Raw genomic sequence first — 21360 nt, 5'->3', positions numbered from 1 at the left:
TTTGTATATAAAAATAAGATCTTGACAATATCCTGTGGTATTAGAGGCAGTAAAAATTGTTTTCAATGCAAAATTGCTGTGGTATCAGGGAAATAAAACTCTTTAGGATGTGCTGTTATAGGAAAATAACCAACTTTAGTTGACACATCAGGCCTTTGTTGATGATTTTTCTAGAACAGCATTACTTTTGTTCCTTTCGTAGCACTTTTTTACAACATATATGAATAAATCTGGAGAACAGTCTGACCTCAAGCTGCTTGCAACATTTTAATATAGACAACCTGATCAGTAGCTAAGACCATTCTAATAACTTATAATCATTTTACAATCTTGGGCTTCATTTATCAACATGGAATTAAGGAATATTAAAGTATTTTAATGCCAATAATGACCCGTTGATGGCGCACAAGATATATTAACTTATTGAAAGTGTGCCTACAATTTCAGTTATGATTACTTAGATACCTACAGTATGTGGTCATAACCAGGGATTTAGTGAGATTTAATATACATTTATGTTGCTATGACAGGGGAATTTAATAGGTGAAATGTAACTTTAAATCAATTAATTTGTGACAGATTTATTTTTAGATTTATAGACTTTCTTTTTAAACATTATAGATTATTCGGGAAATATATGTAATGACTTTTAAAAGATTCTGATTAGATCATAAAAATGCTGTAAAATGGCCTAGAGCAAGTGCCTTTTTGCCCTTTATATCATAAGGAATTCCAAGCAACTTAGCTAAAATCTAAAAAAAAAAAAAATTTAACCACCACATGTCTGGTTCCACTTTAGGAGAACTAAAGGTACCACAAACATCATCAAAAACAAAGGTTACATTCTTGGGGTCACATACTGGATTGCTAAGGAAAGAGCAACAAATTCAATCCTCAAAAAATTATGAACTGAAATTTGGTCCAGCATGTTCAATTCATCATATCAAAGTATCCACAGCCACCATGAGGAGAGACCTACATCACCATGACCTACTCTAGAACCAAGAACTACTACTCTAACACCAGCAAAAAAAAAAAAAAAAAGCCAGAAAGGAGTCTGCAGTTGATTTCCAAGATGAAGACATAGCCGTTTGAATGAGTTAACCAAAATTTGTGGGAGAAAATCTGATGCATTTTAGCCCAAAGAGCACAATCCCAACTATGAAGCATGGGGTTGGTGGCATCAGGTTGAGATTCAAGCTCAAGCAAATAAAGGCAATGCCACCAAACACGTTCATAGTGTATGAGAACATTTCACTCACTGAAAATACTACATAGTAAACAAAACCTAAAATGAGTTGAAATAAAGAATAGACCCCAGCTGACTTTAAACAGGAAGTGTATAGTAACTTGAAACGTGTGGATATTTGAAACATTGACTTTGAATGTCTTTAACCTGTAGGTGTATGTAAAATATAAAATAAGACTCCATTGTAAGTTGCAATGTGAGAGACAAAATAAACAACAACAACAACAACAACAACAAGAAGATACTAATTAGCTCATTATAGCATTTGTGCAATAATTTTTATTTAACTAAAAGCTAAAAAGGGATTTGAAATAGGTGAGTATAACAAAAGTGTGTGTGTGTGTGTGTGTGTGTGTGTGTGTGTGTGTGTGTGTGTGTGTGTGTGTGTGTGTGTGTGTGTGTGTGTGTGTGTCTGCACAATACTCTTCACACGTCCCTGTTTAATATCTTCCCTACACTATCCCAGTCACAGTGAGAGAGTTACAGGAGGCTGCACAAAGAACAGAGCCCATCGTCAAACTTGTTGCCCACATCGCTTTCCTATTGGTCCGTGATGCTACATCCCGCATGCTTATTGGCTGTCTGGGATGTCAATGATTGTTATTCGTTCCCGTTGTCTCTGCATCACGAAATGCGGTATGTAGGTTACGCGTCTTAAACCCAAACTCTGATGACCAGTGTTAGAAACTGAACAAAGCTGGAATGGCACCGACAACGGTAAGAATTTCCATCGTATAAAATAAGGAAATGTTGTTTTGGGGGTTTTTCTTTTCTCCCCCCCAAACATTTTTTTCTTTTACATGCGTGGGATGAAAGTGTAGCGCAAAAGTTTGCAAACTTAGAAGTTAGAAACACTGTCAATAGAATCTGTATTAAGCGGTGTTTTTATTTGTCTTTATTATTTATTTATTTATTTATTTATTTTTGTAGATTTGGGAATATTTAAAGTTTTACAAGTGATGCACTTTTGTGTAGAATTTGGACAGCCTGCTCTTTGTTACTTTGCAGTGCAGGAGTCAGATATCAAATAACCACAGGATTCCTAACACACTGCTCCACTCCTCACATATTCTACACATAAAGCTGTAAAAAACACTCATAAACAATGTATTCATATAACTTAGAATTACTTTTATTGTTGCTTAGATTTAATTCATGCTAAATAAATTTGATGGTCTTGTTTTGCAAAAGCACAAAGGTATATATAACAATAAAGCAAAGCAAAACTGTCTTCAGAAATAACAGAACAATGTTTAATATTAACTTAGAATAAGAAATTAGATATTACACTATGTACGAGTGACCAGATGTCATGTATTTCATTTTGCACTGGAAGGCTGAGTGCTTTTATGAGAGTTTCATTATCTTCAATCCAAATTGGTTTGTATATCCATTTATTTGCTTTGTATAAAATAGATAGGAAATCAAGGATTTTATATATCCGATATGAATAGACACTTGGAATACAGTCAAAAGTTGTGTTCTGTGGAGTCTGAAGGAATGGAAGTGGCTGGACATGTTTAACACTGTAGCCTCGCTCAATGTTCAGGGCCAGAGAGGAAATACCATATTACTGTACCATATAAGGAGTGCACCAAGACTAGGCTAAATCCCAAAAGAACATTTAGTTCACTTTATTGAGCGTAGAAGCCATCACTTTGTCCCCTGTACCGAGAGCAACGAAATTGGATCGGGGGTAAAATAGCTAAGATTTACCCGATAGCTAAGATTTTCAGAGTTGGAAAACTTTTTTTAAAAAGTTGTCTCAAGAGGAGGTAAACTGTTCAAGTGACATGTTTAAGGTCTTGCCAGGTTTGAGGTTCACTGTGATGATATATAGTGGCCTGTATAGCTTACAGGTGGGATAAAACTGCTCATCATAACTATCATCATACTTAAAGAATCAAGTAAAAATCATTTATCTGCCCTGCAGTAAACTTTTTTATCAGCCTTTATATAACATATAACACATATATTGGAAGGGGAAGATTATTTTCAGTGATAATTTTTGTTTTTTTATGTGCTCTGACACAAACCAAGCAAGCTGTCAACACCACTAAAGACCAAACACTAAAGACCACTAAAGAGTTACTTTGCAGAACAAAAACAACATGTTTGGAACAACTTGGCACATTTGTGCAAACATGAAAGTGTTAACACAGCCATGTTGAGATTAGTGGTAACAGTTTGATGAGAGAGAAAACTGAAGGTCTTTGCAGTCTGAATTTTTGATCTAGTACAGTAGCCCAAATTGTGGTTTTAGAGCATATTATGTAACTCAATCTTCATCACTTCATGATGTGGAAACTTTGGCTGACCAGACTAATCTCAGTGAGAGCCTACAGTTTTGCAGAAAGTAAAATACTGGCTGAGCAGAGAGGTAAGAGTGTTCTGTTTGAACTTACTGCGCTTTATGCATGATGATGGGAATTAAATTGACCAAAAATATTTTTTGTCATTGTATATTGAGGTCAATAAGAGAAACTTATGTGATTTCCAGAAGTTTCAGTTCTAGTCCATTTGCACCCAGTTAAGCCATGCTTCATTTTAGACTTTAAACATTTTGAAAACTACTGAGACATGGCAGTGCTGATAATATGGAATGTGTTACTTTCTCATGAACCTTCTACAAAAAAATGGAGATGGACCATCCAGATGTCCATGCATATACATTTGTTTGCCAGGGTCTATAAAAATAGAGAATTTCTCTCTTCTCCAGGCTTTTTGCATATTTTATGTATTACTTTACTGCCATTAAAATAATACAGAGATCCTGTAAAGTGCAGAGACGGTGTTAAATGATGTGCATTTAAAGGCTTCCCAACACTGTGGTTTGCAGGAGCAACCTACCAGGAAGGCATCAGATTTCTCCAGCTCTCTTTGTCTGACCCTGACTTTTTTCTCCAGGCATTGACTGGGCTATATCAGGCAATTCCTTTACTCACCAAACAGAGCACCTACTCAGTCTTGTACCTGAGTTAATTATTCCCACATGCCTTCCCTATTTTTATCCCTACTCTTAAGATACCCCCAGGAAGACCTGATTTTCTGTTTGCACTCGTCTGAAATCAGGAGTACACTTAGAATGATAATTTCTATGACATTTTCCAAGAGCTTTCGGGTGCATTAAGAATGATACCCAGTAGATGTTCTGAGTATCAACTTGAGTTATGAAACTGTCAAGAACTTGATCAATACAATGACAAAAACATGCTCACAATGCTGCAGATATTTATCCAAAACAGATTGTTATTGTAACATTAAAACAGTAGAAATACTACAGCAAAATCTGCATATTATTTTACAAGGTTTGTACACCTGGATTTGGAAAGTTTCGCAGATACTCTCAAGCACAGTCATATTAAAATGGGAGCATTTGTGAGCTGCCAAGTTCAGTCGTCTTTAAGGATGTTCTATGAGTTTTAAGTTGGGGATTTTGCAGAGTTACTTCATGGACATTTAGAGACTTGTTCCGTAGCCACTCCAGCATTGTCTTGTCTGTATGCTTTGTGTTGTTGTCATGCTGAAAGGTGAACCCTCACCCCAGTCTGAGGTCATGTGTACTTTGGAGCAGGTTTTCTTTAAGAGCCTCTTTATATTTGCCTCTCTTCATCCTTCTCTCAATTCTGACCAGTCTACCTGTTGCTGCCACTGTAATGCATCTTTAAAGCATGATACCATGACAGTGCTTCACCTTAGGGATGATACCAGTTAATTAGCAGTACCTATATGTTACTTCTGAACCTCTGTACAGAATGTCGGTGTGGTACTTGGGTTCCCAGTAATTGAGTTTGGATGGATGGCCAGGACTAGGACGAGACCTAGTGGTTCCAAACTTCTTCCATTTCCGTGTGCTCCTGAGAACATTTAAAGTTTTAGAAATTGTATTCTGCCCATGCCCATATCTAAATAACTCGATCTCCGACTTCTGCAGAGAGTTATTTTGACTTTATTGTGTACTTTTTAGTCTGACATTCACTTTGTAAAGGTCCATTCCAAATCTCGTACACTCAGTTGAAATTGTCACAGGTGCTTCTAGAGGCAGCTTAAAGTAATCACAAACACACACCTGATGCACCTGAGTTCATTTTGCACTGCCTTTGCTAAGGGTTTGAATACATGGTACAAGCCAACACACAAGTTTGTACAACAAACTAGTTTGTAACTACCACAACAGGAGCTTTATGATTTCTCAAAGTCTTTCAAGCCTGGTGTAAAGAAACACTTACTGTATGATGCTATTATGATCCCACTAAGGTATGATGCTGGTGCCAGAGAGTCATGGGTTAAGACAATAAAGAAATCACTGCAGCTGGAAAATGCAGGATTCAAAAGCACATCCTCAGCTACAGAGAGCTATGAAACAGACAGTACAGATCATTAAGAGCAGAATAAGAAAACTAAAGTTTCAGACACACCACCTAGACACAAGCCAAAGAACAGAACAGCATGGAAAGCTTTGCACAGCAGTAAAGCAAAATTTAAACTGAAGTACCAGTATAAAATGACCAAAGTAGCAACATATACATCCATATAACATTACTCCAGGTAATACATCATTTGTGGTCGTTTTTAATGCATTTACTGTACATTAATATTGTCACATTCAGTTGCACACTGGTAGATGGGTAGACAGTGATGGAGGTAATTGTAGGACAATATTTAATTGTTTTACATTCAAATACACCGTTTTGTTGTTTTTTTTGTCATATGCATTCAAGAATCTGAATTGATGTTACAGTATGTTAACATTGTTTTTTTCTGTTTATTGTTTTACTTGCTTGGAGTCCAAAACCCTAGGCACATATTGAGCCTAGGGCCTAGTGATTATTTATTATATACATCACTGAGGTTTTCTGAGAGGATGTATTTTTTTTTATTCTGTTAATTATTTTTCTTTTATTATTCCTTATTTCTTTTATCACTCCTTATGTTTACCTACTGCTCTATGTTTATGTTCTGTAACGCTGCTTTGAGACAATGTCTATTGTAAAAAGTGCTATACAAATAAACTTGAATTGAATTGAATTTAGCTTTTTCAAAAGAGTCTATAGAGTCAGCACTCTGTACCATTCTGGAGGATTTCTGACACAGGAGAGAGGATGAAGGCCTTTGTGGTTTCTCTGAATTTTTGGTCGTTTGGAAGTCGAGAGAACTAAAGGAAGCTGTTAAGGGAATCACTGTTTATAGCTAGTACAACATACGTGATAAGCAGGGCTGACTTGTTTCTGTTAGTTTAAAATGTACACTGGGCCTTTCTTCGCTTTCTTTTCTTGCTCAACCAAAGTGAATCCACCTCAAGGTTCATCTGGTTGTGCATTCTGAGATGCTTTTCACCTCACCTAGTTTCTCTCAGTTCAAACAAGAGCTGCTGTCAAATGAATGTTTAATTAGTCAACTATAGAGACTGTTTTGTGTGAAAATCCCAGGAGATCAGACATTATAGAAACGCAGAAAACATCCTGTCTGGCACCAACAATCATGTCATGCTTAAAATCTCTAAGCTCACACTGATGTGAACATAATCCAAAGCTGCTGACCTGAACCTGCATGATTTTATGCATTGTACTGCTGCCACATAATTGGCCGCTTGAATAAATGCATGAGTGTGTATGTGTACATTGTAGTTGTTCCCAATAAAGTGTGCAGTGAGTATGTTAAATAATTAAATATATTTGAAATATTAATAATTGCGTGAGTGAATGAGAGTGTGTGTGTGTGCCCTGCGATGGGTTGGCACTCCGTCCAGGGTGTATCCTGCCTTGATGCCCGATGACGCCTGGGATAGGCACAGGCTCCCCGTGACCCGAGGTGGTTCGGATAAGCGGTAGAAAATGAGTGAGTGAGTGAGAGTGAAATATTAATAATGTTTCAGCATATTTAATATTAAGGCAGTCTCAAGGTCCGTTGTTTAGTTTTCTGTGATTTACTTAACATGGTTATGTTGTTCCTGACCAATATTAAGTTTCAACACTTTTAAGTACCACACCATTTTCTAGTCTCTTATGTACATGACTGGAGCTTATTCCCTCTCATCAGGAACTGAGCACATATACCCTTGAATCATAAATACTGTTTAAACTCCACAATCATTTGCATAGCTCATTTATGCCTTTGTTTTTTCATGCAGGAGTCCAGGCTGGATGTTGACGCTCTGAGTAAGAAAGATGTGCTACTGCTCTTCAGTGTGCTGGAGGGAGAACTGGAGGCCCGAGACCTTGTCATCCAAGCACTCAGGGTAAGTGAGTGAGAATGAGTTCTGCTTTTTAGAGCTGCTATGTCTGATGCTGTTGTTCTTTGCCATAATGCACACACATTTTGGCATATGACCAAATCTGAAATCGTGGATATCTTTGCGGGAAATTTCCATTCTGAATCCCCAGTCAGGAATTGACAAAAGACATCACTGCCCCTATCCCAGAAATAATTTAGAGCTCAACTAAAGTACGCTTTAGTGTGTGCATTGTTAATTGCCCTTCTTCACTTCCATTCCATTGGCTCCTTGTAACTGCCTGTTCAAGTTCAAGTCCTTGCATGCCTATTGAGTAACCAGTGGAATTTCGACCGCCTACATGGAATCATTCATCATAGCTGATCCATTCAGATCTATGAGTGAACAACACTTGGGATAATCTTACCACCACCTTGGGCTCCCAAAACCCTGTTCCCATGTGTACTGTATATAGATATTTCTTGGAAACAAACCCTGATTTTATGCCTCTCAATCATTTCTACCCTCTGGCCAGCTCTCCCCTATCTTGTGACAACAAGGGAGGATGAAGGTTAATTACTGTTCAGGAAACCGTGAGCCAGCCCAAAGCACTTTTTGAACTGCTTCTGAGGTTGGGTCACAAAGCAAAATACTACACTTCAAGGAAAGCACCTATCCAAAATCCTATATCCTAAAGTGTTATATCAAATTCCTCAACAATAACTATGTTGAGTAAGCATGTTGAGCAGCAGAGAAGATGAAATAAAGAAAAACACCAACAAATAAAAGGGTTCTAATTGAAACACTGATATAGGAACTACTGCTAAAGATTACCTATGAATACAAAGTGTTCAGTGTTCATATGGGTCTCATCCAAAATCTTCATTGTGGTTTGTATCTGTGTTTGGATTTAAGAGGGAAAAACTTAAAATATAAACCGACCACTATGTTATGAAACTTTGTGCTGGTATTTAGGCTTAGATGCAGTTTACCACTTGATTTTAGCTGCATTCTCAAACAACTGAAGAAGTCTATGCCCTCTAATTAACTATATACCTTGTGAAACTTTCTGGTAGTTTCTCTTATATATATAAATTCACCTCCACAATAAATACACCTCCACAATAATACTTAATCACATGAACTGCTTTCACATTCTGAGCCTGTGAAGAAAGTTTTTAATGATGTCAAACATGCAGTGCTTGCATTTGTTTTCCATCAGAACTGTCTGTCTTAAAGTCCAGACTAGCAATGAGCATTGGACACCAGATTTTAGAGTCACATTAGATTTAGATTCAGATTTAGATTTGGGTTCTCTGTGCAATCATTGATTGTTTGTACAGACAAACCTGGGTTCAAAATTAAACTTGGTTTTAGCTTTGTGTGAGAATCTAACTGACTTTAGTTGGGCAGGTGTAGAGCTTTGTGTGGTATGTAGGATGCTACAGGATGCCAGAGACATACTACAGTTGTACCCTTCAGTAAAATCAAGATGTATAGTATTTGCAGCATGTCTCTGCTGCCTAATTACACAAGTGCTCACTTTCCTCTTCGTCTCTCTCAAGCTTGTTTTTATTTCCTGCACTGAGCCGTGTAGTGCACGCCAACTTCACCGATGGCCCTGAAGCCACAATTATGGAAACCAGCCTTCCAAGCACAGCTATGTTTCAGCATTCGACTTGTACTGGATTCACTTACAACACACAGCAATCAATTCTGCTCTATATTAAATCAGCTGTAACTTTAGTTTGTCTTCTTCCTGCAAGACCAATAGAGTTTAAATAAATTCTGAAGCCTTTAAAATGGACAACTATTTTCTTCGAATTTAACTATTCATTAGATCATTAGTTAAAATGAGCAACTCATGCATTTTCTTCACTTTAGCTCTGTGTGCTTTGTTTTGGAGGTATTTACTTAGTGGCACATACATGTAGTTACAGATGGTTTCTCACAAATTCCTCATTGCTGAGGAGCCTGGATTTGTAAATGTTTGCTTGGAATACAGTGTGACATGTACAGTTATTTCAAACAGAGGTGGAAGGAAGTATAAAAGTAATGTGATGTTTTGAGTGAATTATTGGCATCCTTATGGAACTGAAGGGAAAATTAAAAAAATGAAGGGGAATTTTAAATGTAAGCACATAGAAGCCGAATAATTTAAATATTACGGTTGCCATTAAAAAAAAAGCAAAGAGGCAAACCTTTTTCAAAATATCCTAATACATAATACATTAATGATGCTATTAATCTCTAGATCCCCTGTACCACCAGCCGCAAAACAGCCCCAAAGCATTAATGATCCACCTCCATATTTTTCCCATGCCTTCTTTGTAGTACTCTTTTCCACTTAATACTCTGATCTGATCTCCAACTGCAGCTCCATTTGCACTTTAAGTTGGTACTTTTAAGAGATGCTCTCAGGCTTCTTTATATGAAGTTGGTGTCTATTAGCTGATTTTAATTTAAGATTGATGTGTGCTTAATGGTAAATTCAGCAGCCTATGTATTCTTAGATCCATTACCTGGCCCTAGCAGCAGGTCAGCAGCTCTCATTTTCTTTATGTTGAAAGCATGTTGTTACATGTGAAGGTGTTTTCATACACTTCATATTTATACCCAGACCTTACACTGCCATAATATTCAGAACTCGTGTATACTTAAGATTAATATATTTTTTAAAGGATAATTTCTTTCTGTTTATTTGTCACTCTTTTTTGATATGGCAATAATTTAACCAAATGTGTTAGGAGAGAAAATAATATATATTTTTTTAAATGAATTAAATGTGTTTGAGCTGGGATACAATAGATTTGGCTCATGTTTGTCATCACTTTGGAATTATGGCAGCTATTAATCAAATAAGAAAATCGATACTTGTTTTTAGACTTCTATCCTCCAGACAAGTTGGCTCAGAGTGTTTTTGGGAATTTGGCCATGTTCTTCTGTGTTTTCTTTGGCTTTCAATAGTGATCTTTCAACATGGTGAACTGAGCCCATCCTGTCATCTCCGTCACATTCATCCATTGACACTTAGTCAGTATGTGTCATTGACCTTTAATGTGTAAAAAACACAACACATTGACATTGATACGATGTGCATGAGTCTGACAGAATGCTTTGAAACATTTGTGCTTTCTTAACTGTTTTAATAGACTCCAGTGCACTAATCACTAATCACACTACGATTATTGTTCTTGTTCCTCGTTCCTGCTTAGACGCCTGAATCTGTGTTTAATATAAATTATGGAAGTGATCCACTTTTTTTGCACATCTTGTAGAGAAATAAGGAAGTGAGCTAAACCAACTTCAAAGTCATGTTTTCCATGTCTTATGGCTTCTGTTAGAGAAAACTATCTGAAGGGAAGAAACCAAACTGTGAGACATGAAAACATCACCAGAAGCTTCTGTTCAAAAAGTGGAATACTTTGGTACAATTTGTTTAATGGCTTGTTAGATTTGCAAAACAATGCATCCTGTTGTGGAATACAGTTTATACAGAATTCAGTAAATTAATAGGATATAAAAAATAAAAAAAAATTAAATGCAGCAAGAAAGATACAGTAGTAAAGAGTCAGAAGTACAAGATTGTAATAGTAATGTGTAAGTATTATTACAACAACTGTGAAAGAAATAATAATACTTACATTTAATTATTCTTAGTGTCTAAGGGCCTTTTTACACCTGGTCACTTCATGTGTTTTCTCTGATCCGATAGCTATCTGATTTGTTAAAACTGTTCCATTTACATTAGGCCACATAAATGCGTCCTGGCGAATCGGATATCAATCCGATGATTTTACTCCCGCCCAAAATGCAAATATATTTTACCTCATTTCCGGGGTAATTGAGTTGGAACACGCTTTGGTGTATGCGGTTGCTACAAAAAACAGCATTTACTGTTTGCTGCATTTTTGCTGGCAGCAGAAGTGCATTTTAAGACCAAACGAGACACCTGGGTGAAAGATCGGAGCCAGCGCTGGTGGGAAAACATATTTGTTTCTGGCATGATGCACGACTTGCGAGTCTGACGTATGTAGCTTGAACAACCACATGCATTTACACCTGTCCAGTTTCATCTGAAATGCGTCCCAGACCACCTCCTGAAGTGGTTTGAGCGATCGGATTTATATCCGTCTCGAAACCATTTCGGAGGACTTTTTACACCTGGTCTTTTTAGAATCGGATAGCTATCGGATCACAGAAAATGCATGAAGTGACCAGGTGTAAAAAAAAAACCCAAATCAAACTATTGTAGTATATTAGTACATTAGTAAAAGTGTTTCACTACTACTGTGTATAATTTGTATATGGGGCAAACCTGAACTTGAGTACTCATCTTCACAATGTTTTTGAAAAGACAGTTCCATAATGGTTTATTTTTCATTTCTTAACGAGACTTTTACTTCACAATGACACCTTCATTTTATTCTGTTGAAGATCATTGGTTGCACACAATCAGGTCAAACTAAAGAAACCATCAAATCATGGAGAAAAAAGAAACCTCCAAACCCTTGAGCTCTCTTAAGTCTTCCATGTGGTTCCATGTGCCTGAAAGCTAGCATCACTTTACCACACAGCTTTGCTAGAAGCATACTGTCAGCTCCAGGCAAAAGGCTCAATAGCAAAGGATTAGTCATTGCCCCAGTATGTTGTTTTAACAGATTACATCAGGATAAATTAAATGTGTCATTGTGACTTATGTCTGATTACCAAATAAAAAGAGCCTTAAAAGCCTTTGTACTTCAGCGATTATTCATGAATTTATGAGTTCAGTGTTGCTTATTTATTGAATGATTTCACAGCCTATTTACTCATTTAAATAGTTATTTCTGTGTTTATTAATTTAACCATGTATTCATTTAAACTGCTATCCCGGTATGTGACCAGATGTGTGTGAAGTTGACTGTGACCCCTATGACTTTAACAAGGCTGTTGTTTCTTCTCTGTCACACACACACTCAGATGTACCATGAACAGATGGTATTTTTAACTCTGTTGGTAAGTTAATCTGCCTGAGCTCTTTTCTTGCACCTTCCTTAAGATAATGTGTGCACCTGATAAGATTAGAGCGCAGGATAATTCCTTGTATGCAGTCGGAAAAGGTCGTTTCATGAAATCAAAATGTCCAGGGTGCTCACTTCCTCAGTAATTATTCACTAGCAGTATGTGAAGAGGTGGAAACTGACTAAAGCTGACTGGAACAATGTGTCTCACGCAGCAAATCTGCCGCTTTATCTTCCATAGTTAAATACTAATGTTCCTTTTCTACACAAGTAACTATTTTAGTAAAGAAAACATAACCTATGAAATGTAATTTATTATTTAGAATTAATAATTGGTTTCCTAACATTCTTGTGAATGACAAACGTGTTGTAAATTACATCAAAAATCAGATCAGTATTCGGAGTAATGCTAAATGTAATGGAGTTTATGAAGGGTTTTTTTTTTTGTACCCCTCACTAGCCTTCTGATCCAATCAGGGTCATGTTCAAAACAAGGTGAAATGAATGAAATTTTTCTTCAATAGCTTCCTTCCTTGCCATATAAATTAGTAAAAAGAACATTACTGACATTGAGTTCTACTTCTTGTGGTTTAATTTAGGTTTAAGTCGTTTAGTTTTATTTGCAATGACACAATTTAGAGTTGAGTCAAACGAATGACTCGTCTTATACCGTGTTATTTGAACAGACATCTACAAAAGCTCACCTGTGGCTACTTCAAAATATGTTCCTAGCTGAGTCAGTTTTTAATTTTGTACAACAGAGCTTTTTTGGATAGCATGGACCCCCAAAAAATTCACATGACTTAGTTTCTCTCAAATTTATTCATTCCTTTATCTCAGTTCTGCTTATGGTGGTATAAATGACTGATTTGTTTAGAATTTGGGAAAACCAAATAAACTCATTTGAAAATATCACAGGCAGATATAAATAAAAATATTAAAATTGCCAGAGAGAGAGAGAGAGAAATGGGAAATGAAAGCAGCCAGGAGCGTTTCTATGATAAATATTACATAGTTTTTAATCACTGCAGTTTTCTGAGTTAGGAAGTGAGACCAGTGAGAAAGTTTCAGCCATGTGAGTATCAGCCTCAGTCATAGCTTCTACTGCTCTAGCTTACATGCATAATGCAAGGACCTGCAGTGGAGTATGTTTTGTTTTGTGTGAATTTGGAGGCAGTGGATGGCGTGGTTGGGGGAGTTCACTAAAGAATGTAGAAGGAGAGCTTTTCAAAACAGAGGCAAAAAAAAGAAAAAAGCTCATAGTCAAGTCATTTGTACATCATCTCTGCAAACGTCAAGTCAAGTCAAGTCAAGAAGCTTTTATTGTCATTTCAACCATATATAGCTGTTGCAGTACACAGTGAAATGAGACGTTTCCCCAGGATCAAGGTGCTACATAAAACAAAGACATGGCTAAGACAAGATAGCACAGGACAATACAAACAAGACAGACAAGACAGTGCAGGACAAGACAGACAAGACAGTGCAGACAAAAGGTTACAAGACAATACACAAAATACAAAAAAGACAGTACACAAAAGACAGTAAACAAAAAACAGCGCCAACCAACCAGTATCAATACTGTATGTAAATACTGTAAGTTCAGATAATATTGCGTGCAGTAATACTCGAATGAACACAGTTTCTTAGCAGCAGGTCCCTGAGATAGTGTATAAGATTGTGCAAAAACAACAACAACTGAAATATTGTACAGTATGAGCAAAATGACTGAAATGTTAGGCAGTGTGTGCAAAGAGCAAAAAAAGTAAAAAAGTGTGCAAAACAGCATGTACAGTAAACAGTTTGTAAACAGTAAGCATGTAAACAGTCTGATGAATGTAAGCATGTAAACAGTTTGATGAATGTAAGCAGCATGTAAACAAGTTGATAGATGTATATTAGAAGTGTGTGTATGTGGTGTAGGTCTGTGCAGTCCATACAGATGATGTGTGTGTGTATGTTGTGCTCAGTACAGTTCAGTTCGGTTATTAAGGAGTCTGATGGCTTGTGGGAAGAAACTGTTACACAGTCTGGTTGTGAGGGCCCGAATGCTTCGGTACCTTTTTCCAGACGGCAGGAGGGTGAAGATTGTGTGTGAGGGGTGTGTGGGGTCATCCACAATGCTGTTAGCTTTGCTTTACTTAAACATGACCCTCTTCTTTACCATTAAAGTTCCCAGTTTTCAGTAGGTTTCAGATAATAAATATCTTCATAGGGTTTAAGTGATGGCTCAGGGACTTCCTAAAAACAGGAAAATGGTAATTCCATACCACATACTTTCTCAGGATCGTGTCTTATCTATGTGTCAGCAGAGTTGTCCCCATCAGTCAATGCCAAAATACTAAAGCATGCTCATCTCATCAAGACTTCATCTCATCGGGTGCAATGATGCCTTCAGCTCTGTGGAAGTATCAGACTCTCACAGCTTTGTTAAATCACTGCCAGGGTGGCTACCATTTAGCACTGGATGCTGTTTATCTAGGGGAAAAGCAGAATTTCCTATCTGTCATTATGATTTACGTATTTAGAACTATCTGTTAGACTCACTGACTGTGCTGGTATGTAAACAATTAATTTTACTGCATTTACTTTCCTATAAACAAAAAGCTCTTTCTTTTGTCTTGTTTTGTGCTGTCTAAAGTGAACACACACACTCAGCTGTTGCCAGATTTATCATATTAAACATGCATTCTTAACACACAGTTTTTGAAAGAATGTGCTTTACAACTTCTGTGAATAATAGGAGCCAACTGCCTTCCTCACACACCCTCCCTTTCTCTCTCCCTCTCCCTCTCCCTCTCCCTCTCTCCCTTTATCTATCCCAGAAACAGTGCCATAGGGGTCACAAAGTGTTCACCAGCTAGACCACCAAGAATGGAAGGGAGGGTTGACTCATAGCCGTTCAGTCTTTGTGTGTTTGTTTTGAGCCTTTCTGTAGTAAACTGTAGTCAAACCTTCATCGTGTATCCTGGACTGGGATACAAACCTGTAGTTCATCACCGGATGTTTGAACTACTGTACAAGCATTTTTCCATATGTTCCCATAAGTTCCCATTTTAGCATGCATCCGTATCAGAATGTGGAGACATCATTTATAGTGCACCCTGCACAAAGGGTCAAAACACACACACACACTTGCGCACACACACACACACACTTGCACTTATCAGATGGTCCTTCATGTTCTGACCTGACTTCTGTCTGTTATGTGTGTAATATCTAAAACTGCGGCTTCAAAGTTCATAGATAACACCCTCCTCCATTCTGGCTTCCCCTCTTCTTTAAGCATGACTACTTCTAGACTAGACTCCCTCTAAAGCTTGCATAACTCCTTTACTAATTTTACAGCAGTGTCCTTGTTGCAGCTTAAATTACTTATATGACTCCAGTTGTTTGGGTCGCTCATCCAGCACACACAGATTTACCTCATGCAGATTTTCCCGTCTGCCTTTATGGACCTCCCACAATGGCTTTGCATGGAATAAATGAATGCAAAAGGCCAAAGATTAAGTGTATCATGCACAGGGAGCTTCAGAGGATAGTTTATGTTGATCGTGGCAGGATCCTGAGCTCTGCATCATTGTGTTTCCTGTTTCTAAAGAGGAGCATGTGTGGGGCAGAGACTGGGGATCTGGACAGATGACACAGAAGGATTCTGCTGTACTCTATGTTCTAGCTTTAGCTGCAGTGTTAAACAGGTCATCAATCCTCTACGCTGATATGCCAAATCAATTTAGTCAAATTGTGAATCGGACTACTGAACTCACACACACTCACTCACACATGCTTTTTTTTTTTTTATTCCTCCCCCTTAATGCCTTAATGTGAACCTCTTGTTGTTTGTGCAGGCCCAGCGCAGGGAAACGTATGTGTGGGAGCACTATGGGAAATATGATCTGAGCGATCCCTTCATGGCCCTGCAGAGGGACAGCGAGGCTCTTCGGGGCTCTGCTCAGGGCAGAGGAAATACCACAAGTTGTTCACAGAGACGAGCGACAGACATCAGGCGCTCTGATCCACTGACCATGCTCAGGGTGGTGGTGGGACACTGCAGGAAAATGCAGGAGAAGATGCTGAAGCAGCTTGCAGCTGCCGAGATCAGGCACAGAAGGGTGAGCTGGATGAGTGGGTGGTTAAAGGGTTGGATAAGTAAACCATGTATTTATTAATACATCTTTAGGTACTGATTGTGTTTTTGTCTTCCTGATTTGTCAAAGTGGACTCTCTTGTTTCTGACAGCCTAGCAGGTCAAGGAGAAATCTGATATTAATAGGTTATTGTCATTTGCCTCTTTGGTGCCCCCCTGTGCTGGTTTCAGGTTATTGCTGATTTGGAGGAGGAGAAGAGGAGGCATGCTGAGGATACAGCTGAAGGAGATGATGTCACATGCATTTTAGAGAAGGAGCGAGAGCGCCTCCTACAGCAGGTACATAAACCTTCACCACTATGTCTGTGTTGGAACTGGCATACTGTACAAACCCACTGTTCATACTGAAAAAAGTAATTACTGCACATTACACACTATTACTTGCAGTATAGTATGTAATATATGAGAGTTATCAACTAGTGAACTACAAAAAAATGTAAGTACCTGTCAGTCAAATTCACTTTTAAGAGCAGCTCAGTCAAAATGATGTTATAACTGTACTTTATTACAGTGCAGTGCATTTCCAAAGTTACTGTTACTTTCAATCAGAAGGTCTGAACTTTTTAGTTCACACACATATCATGCAACATTTCTGAATAAACAGACTTTTAAGTTAAATTAAGACTGTTATAGCAGAAGTGAAAATTTCAAGTGAAAGTATCAATGCATTGCAGTTGTGTAGAAAGGGAAACCTTTTTTTTCTTTTTTTTTTCAATAAATTAAATTAGAAATGAATAGAAACAGTACTAGTTAATGTAGGTTATTATTATTATTATTATTATTATTATTATTATTATTATTATTATTATTATTATCCATAGATTAATCATAGATAAAATCACATTTAGCATTAACCATGCTGGGGTCTTTTTCCTACACATTCAGATTCATGAGTTAAAAGAACTCTTCATTTTCTCCTTTTGTGTATTGCATTGTGTAACATAGCACACTTATCAAGATAGCTGTGACCACATTCAGTCAAGTTTACCCCAAGCATTATGTCATACTGGAAGGGCTCATGTTTTCATATTGTGCTTTTCAACAAATTAATGATGAGTAGTATCCATATTCTTTATATATTTAAACACAGACAGTGACTTACCTTTTTAAAAGCAGAGGAAAGTTTTGCTCTTGTGGTCTTTCTTTGGTGTTCTGAGCTTTCTTGGCTTGTGTTTAGAAATTTTGACTTGAATGATGTTTGTTATTTAGAAAAATGCAAATGTTACAATTATAATTAATGAGGATTTCTGTCATTTTGTTTTGTGTGTGTTTAGTTGGAGTTTGAAAAGACAAAGTTATCCCGGATGGAGAAAGAAAACAAGCGATTACAAGCTCAGCTGGAGGATGAACGTGTACAACATAAGCAGCTTATGGGTGCTCTGGGGCGTGAGTGCAAACGCTCGAGTTTGCGTGCTCACGAGGAGGGACAGCGTGCCAGTGAACTTAGTCGCCGGCTGGAGCACCAACGTGCCACCAATCAAACCCTGAGGGCAGAGCTTGAGGAGGAGAAGAAGTGTGCCATGCAAATGGAGGCAAGGAGGGAAGAGCTGCTGGCTGAATTTGATACAGAAAGAGAGCAGCTGAGTCTGCGGCTGAGACGGGAAGAGGCATGCAGCAATGCTCTGCAGGAAGAGGTGGAGAGGCTGAGGGGAGAGATACGACAGCTCAGCGGAGAGGTCGACAAGGAGGATCATAGAAACGAGTTCAGGGAGGTGAGAAATGGTTCGGTGGAGTGTGGAACAGAAAAATCAGACATGATCCAGCTGAAGATTAACGGTCATCAGACACTAGTAGAGGAAAGAGGGAATGGCTTGAGGCTGAGGAATGAAAATGGAGGAGAAAATCTGGCTTTTCTTTCCATCCTAAGCACTCACAATAATGAACTGACTAATGGGTCCTCCACTAATTTAAATAATGAGAGTCTCTCAACCTGTGGCACAGGCTCCTCTCCTGAGACAAGCTCAAGCCTACAGGCTGCCTATCAGGCTGGAATCCAGCAGCGCTTCCATGCAGCACGTCACAAATTTCAGTCCGTTGCTGAGCAAGACCCCCAACTGGGCTCATCGGTCCCTCATTCCCCTCGTGACCTTTTACCCTGTGCCACCACAGATCCTCTACCAGAGTGCAGCAACTCCAAACAGACAGGCTGCAGTACAGTGACTCAGGCTCTCAGCCGCTTTAGCACTAAAACAGCAACCATATCAAACAGCTCACCTTTTGGCACAGACTACCGTGCCGTGGCACCATCCGGAGCACTGTCTCCTGGAATTCGCTCTCCCACAATCCCCAGGGTTGATAGAGGGATCCCTCCACCCATCCCCCCTAAGAAACCCGGCCTGGCAGAGACCCCACCCTCCCCTGCTACCCTCAGAGCTGCCCACATGGCTCAGATATTAGCTGGATGTGGCCGGAAAACAGAAAACAGCAAAGAACCAGACCTGCTTTTGTCTTCCAGGAGCTAACATGCACACCGCCATGGGTTCTGTGATGGCTTCTGATTTGTTTTGTTTTTAAATTAAAAAAAAAAAATTATTCACATATCTCTTGCTGCCACATCATCATGTATTTGTATACTATAAGAATTCCATTAATTATAGACTTTATTATATGAAACCATTTAAACGCTTTGTACCGGGCATGCTCTTATTGGAAAGTAGTCATTCATGGGTTTTTGTTCAGCAGGAACATTTTTTATTTATTTATTAACGAAAGCTTTAAAAACTGTAACATCTGTGAGTTCCTGTAATCACTTGTCATGTTATTAGCTCTTTAGTCTCTCTCTTTCCTTTCTATTGAACTTATAATACAAAAAAACAGATTAGAGTGAAATTGGAAAATATTATGGTTTCAGTCCTGAAGTCTTTCACAAAGACTTTTACAAGACCCTGAATAACTGTTTCCAAGTGTTGACACTTCTTATGTAAATGAAACATAAACGTCAGAAACAGCAAACTTAATCATTGAGATTCCACTATTCCCAAAAATTCACAGTGAATTACAGTGTTACTAAAGAAAGAATACCAGATTAGCTCTAGTGTCTATCAGTATAAAATCATATTTTATGTTAGAGCTGGAACTACTGTCAGAGCTATGTTAAAGAACAATGAATATTTTTCTGCAAATTTCAAAGATTTGTTTTCAAGGTGTACTTTAGCTCTGTTGTTCGTCCAGTGAGACCACCCAATGTCTGTGTAAACAGAATGAGTTTTAACGCAGTGACTGTGATTACCAGAAAAAAGAAGAGGTGATTATCTTGACACAGAATAAATATTACTCACACATATTTGCCTGCCACATTAAAAGTGTGCTGATCATGCTGTGGGTAATTATTATGTATTAATCATAAAAGAACACACTGAGGGTTGTTTTTTTTACTCTAGATATATAGAAGGTCATATTCAGTTAGAGGTCAGTTGAGCATTTATACAAATACCAATAACGGTGGTTTTATTCCTATCATTTTGTGTGTGCAGTATATGCTTGTGTATTGTATACGGTTCTTATCATTCGGATTATAACACAAGGTTTTCTCAAAAGATTTTTTTTGTTGTTGTTGTTATCTATTTGTATTTGTCTCTTTTCTAGTTTATACACTGTAATGTATGTTTGTGACAGTTTGTATGCAGCAAGCATGCTTTTAAAAGCTTTTGTAATCTGTGCATATGTATATAAAATATTATAAACCAATTATTAACTTTTAGATTCTGCTTTAATGCTATCACACAAGGTAGCACTACCATATATTTGGATGTGTATGTATGATGCTTATGGTTACTGGTATATTATTTTATTTTATACCTAGTCCAATATATTCCATATCAGTGTTATATAATAATATAATGTACCATAATTCTATATGATTTAGGATTGTATTCCTCTGCATATTAAATACATATACATAGTCATAGCATTAAACGTGACCACTTTTATCAAGTTTTTTTTGTTTGTTTCTCCTGATGCAAGCCACCAGGGGGAAGCAAATGATTAGCTTATGGTAAAGGTCTTTTACCCATTTCCTTCCTTTAGAGTAAGGTATGACATTCTGATATTTCTGTCTTTTATCTAGGAATAAACCCATCCAGGAAAAAAATAATTATTATTTGTGACAGTGTTTAATATTAATTGGTTTTCATTTTAAGTTATAATTAATCTGATTATTTCAATATTGGTTTTAAAAACACTTGGCAATACTATCTGTCAAATTCTGCTGCTGCAGATCTGTGTGTGAAAAATGTGTGAACTTGACAAGCATCCATGTGAGACTAACAGACTAGGAGCCTCTCCCTAAATCCATAATCCCCTTGTTATATCGCTCTGTGTGTGGATGTGTGACATGGGAGACAGAGAAGCAAACATGCATGAAGAATGTGCTGCTCTGCTACCCTGCTGTAGAGCTTTTACTAATGACCAATTGTCTAAGTTCCAGTGCATTTAGTTTGAAATGAATCTGAATAACGTTTGCAACCAAATAACACAAATGGAAGATATTTCCATGCCCATGACTAAAAAAAACTATTATAATTTTTTTATACTAAATCCGTGAATTGATTTTCCATTAGGAAACTTAATGCGCCTTGCTCAATTTCTGGCTCACTCCACCCTATTTACACAAATCAGCCATAACATTAAAACCACCTGCCTAATATTGTGTAGGTCCTTACTGTGCTGCCAAAACACACTGAACCATTATGGTCTGGACTCCAGAAGACATCTGAAGCTGTGTTGTTTATCTGACACTAAGACATTTGCA

General features: G+C 37.7%; 1 protein-coding gene across 2 annotated transcripts; it reads left to right on the top strand.

The window, feature by feature from the left end:
- Nucleotides 1-1761: 1761 nt before the first annotated feature.
- On the top strand, nt 1762-20300 carry cttnbp2nla (CTTNBP2 N-terminal like a). Of its 2 annotated transcripts, none has more exons than XM_027147347.2 (5): nt 1762-1966; nt 7380-7487; nt 16312-16575; nt 16782-16889; nt 17885-20300. In XM_027147347.2, exons 1-5 carry the CDS (start codon nt 1952-1954, stop codon nt 19070-19072), a joined length of 1683 nt encoding a protein of 560 aa, XP_027003148.2. In that variant the 5' UTR covers nt 1762-1951; the 3' UTR covers nt 19073-20300. The 2 variants fall into 2 exon arrangements, with proteins under 2 accessions (XP_027003148.2, XP_047670220.1); XM_047814264.1 differs by lacking the exon at nt 1762-1966 and adding an exon at nt 7069-7087.
- The last annotated feature ends 1060 nt before the right edge of the window (nt 20301-21360 follow it).

This window comes from Tachysurus fulvidraco, chromosome 5 (genome assembly GCF_022655615.1).
Source record: "Tachysurus fulvidraco isolate hzauxx_2018 chromosome 5, HZAU_PFXX_2.0, whole genome shotgun sequence".
Classification (NCBI taxonomy): domain Eukaryota; kingdom Metazoa; phylum Chordata; class Actinopteri; order Siluriformes; family Bagridae; genus Tachysurus; species Tachysurus fulvidraco.
The sequence above is the reverse complement of the archived record's forward strand: the minus strand, read 5'-3'. Positions and strand labels throughout refer to the sequence as shown.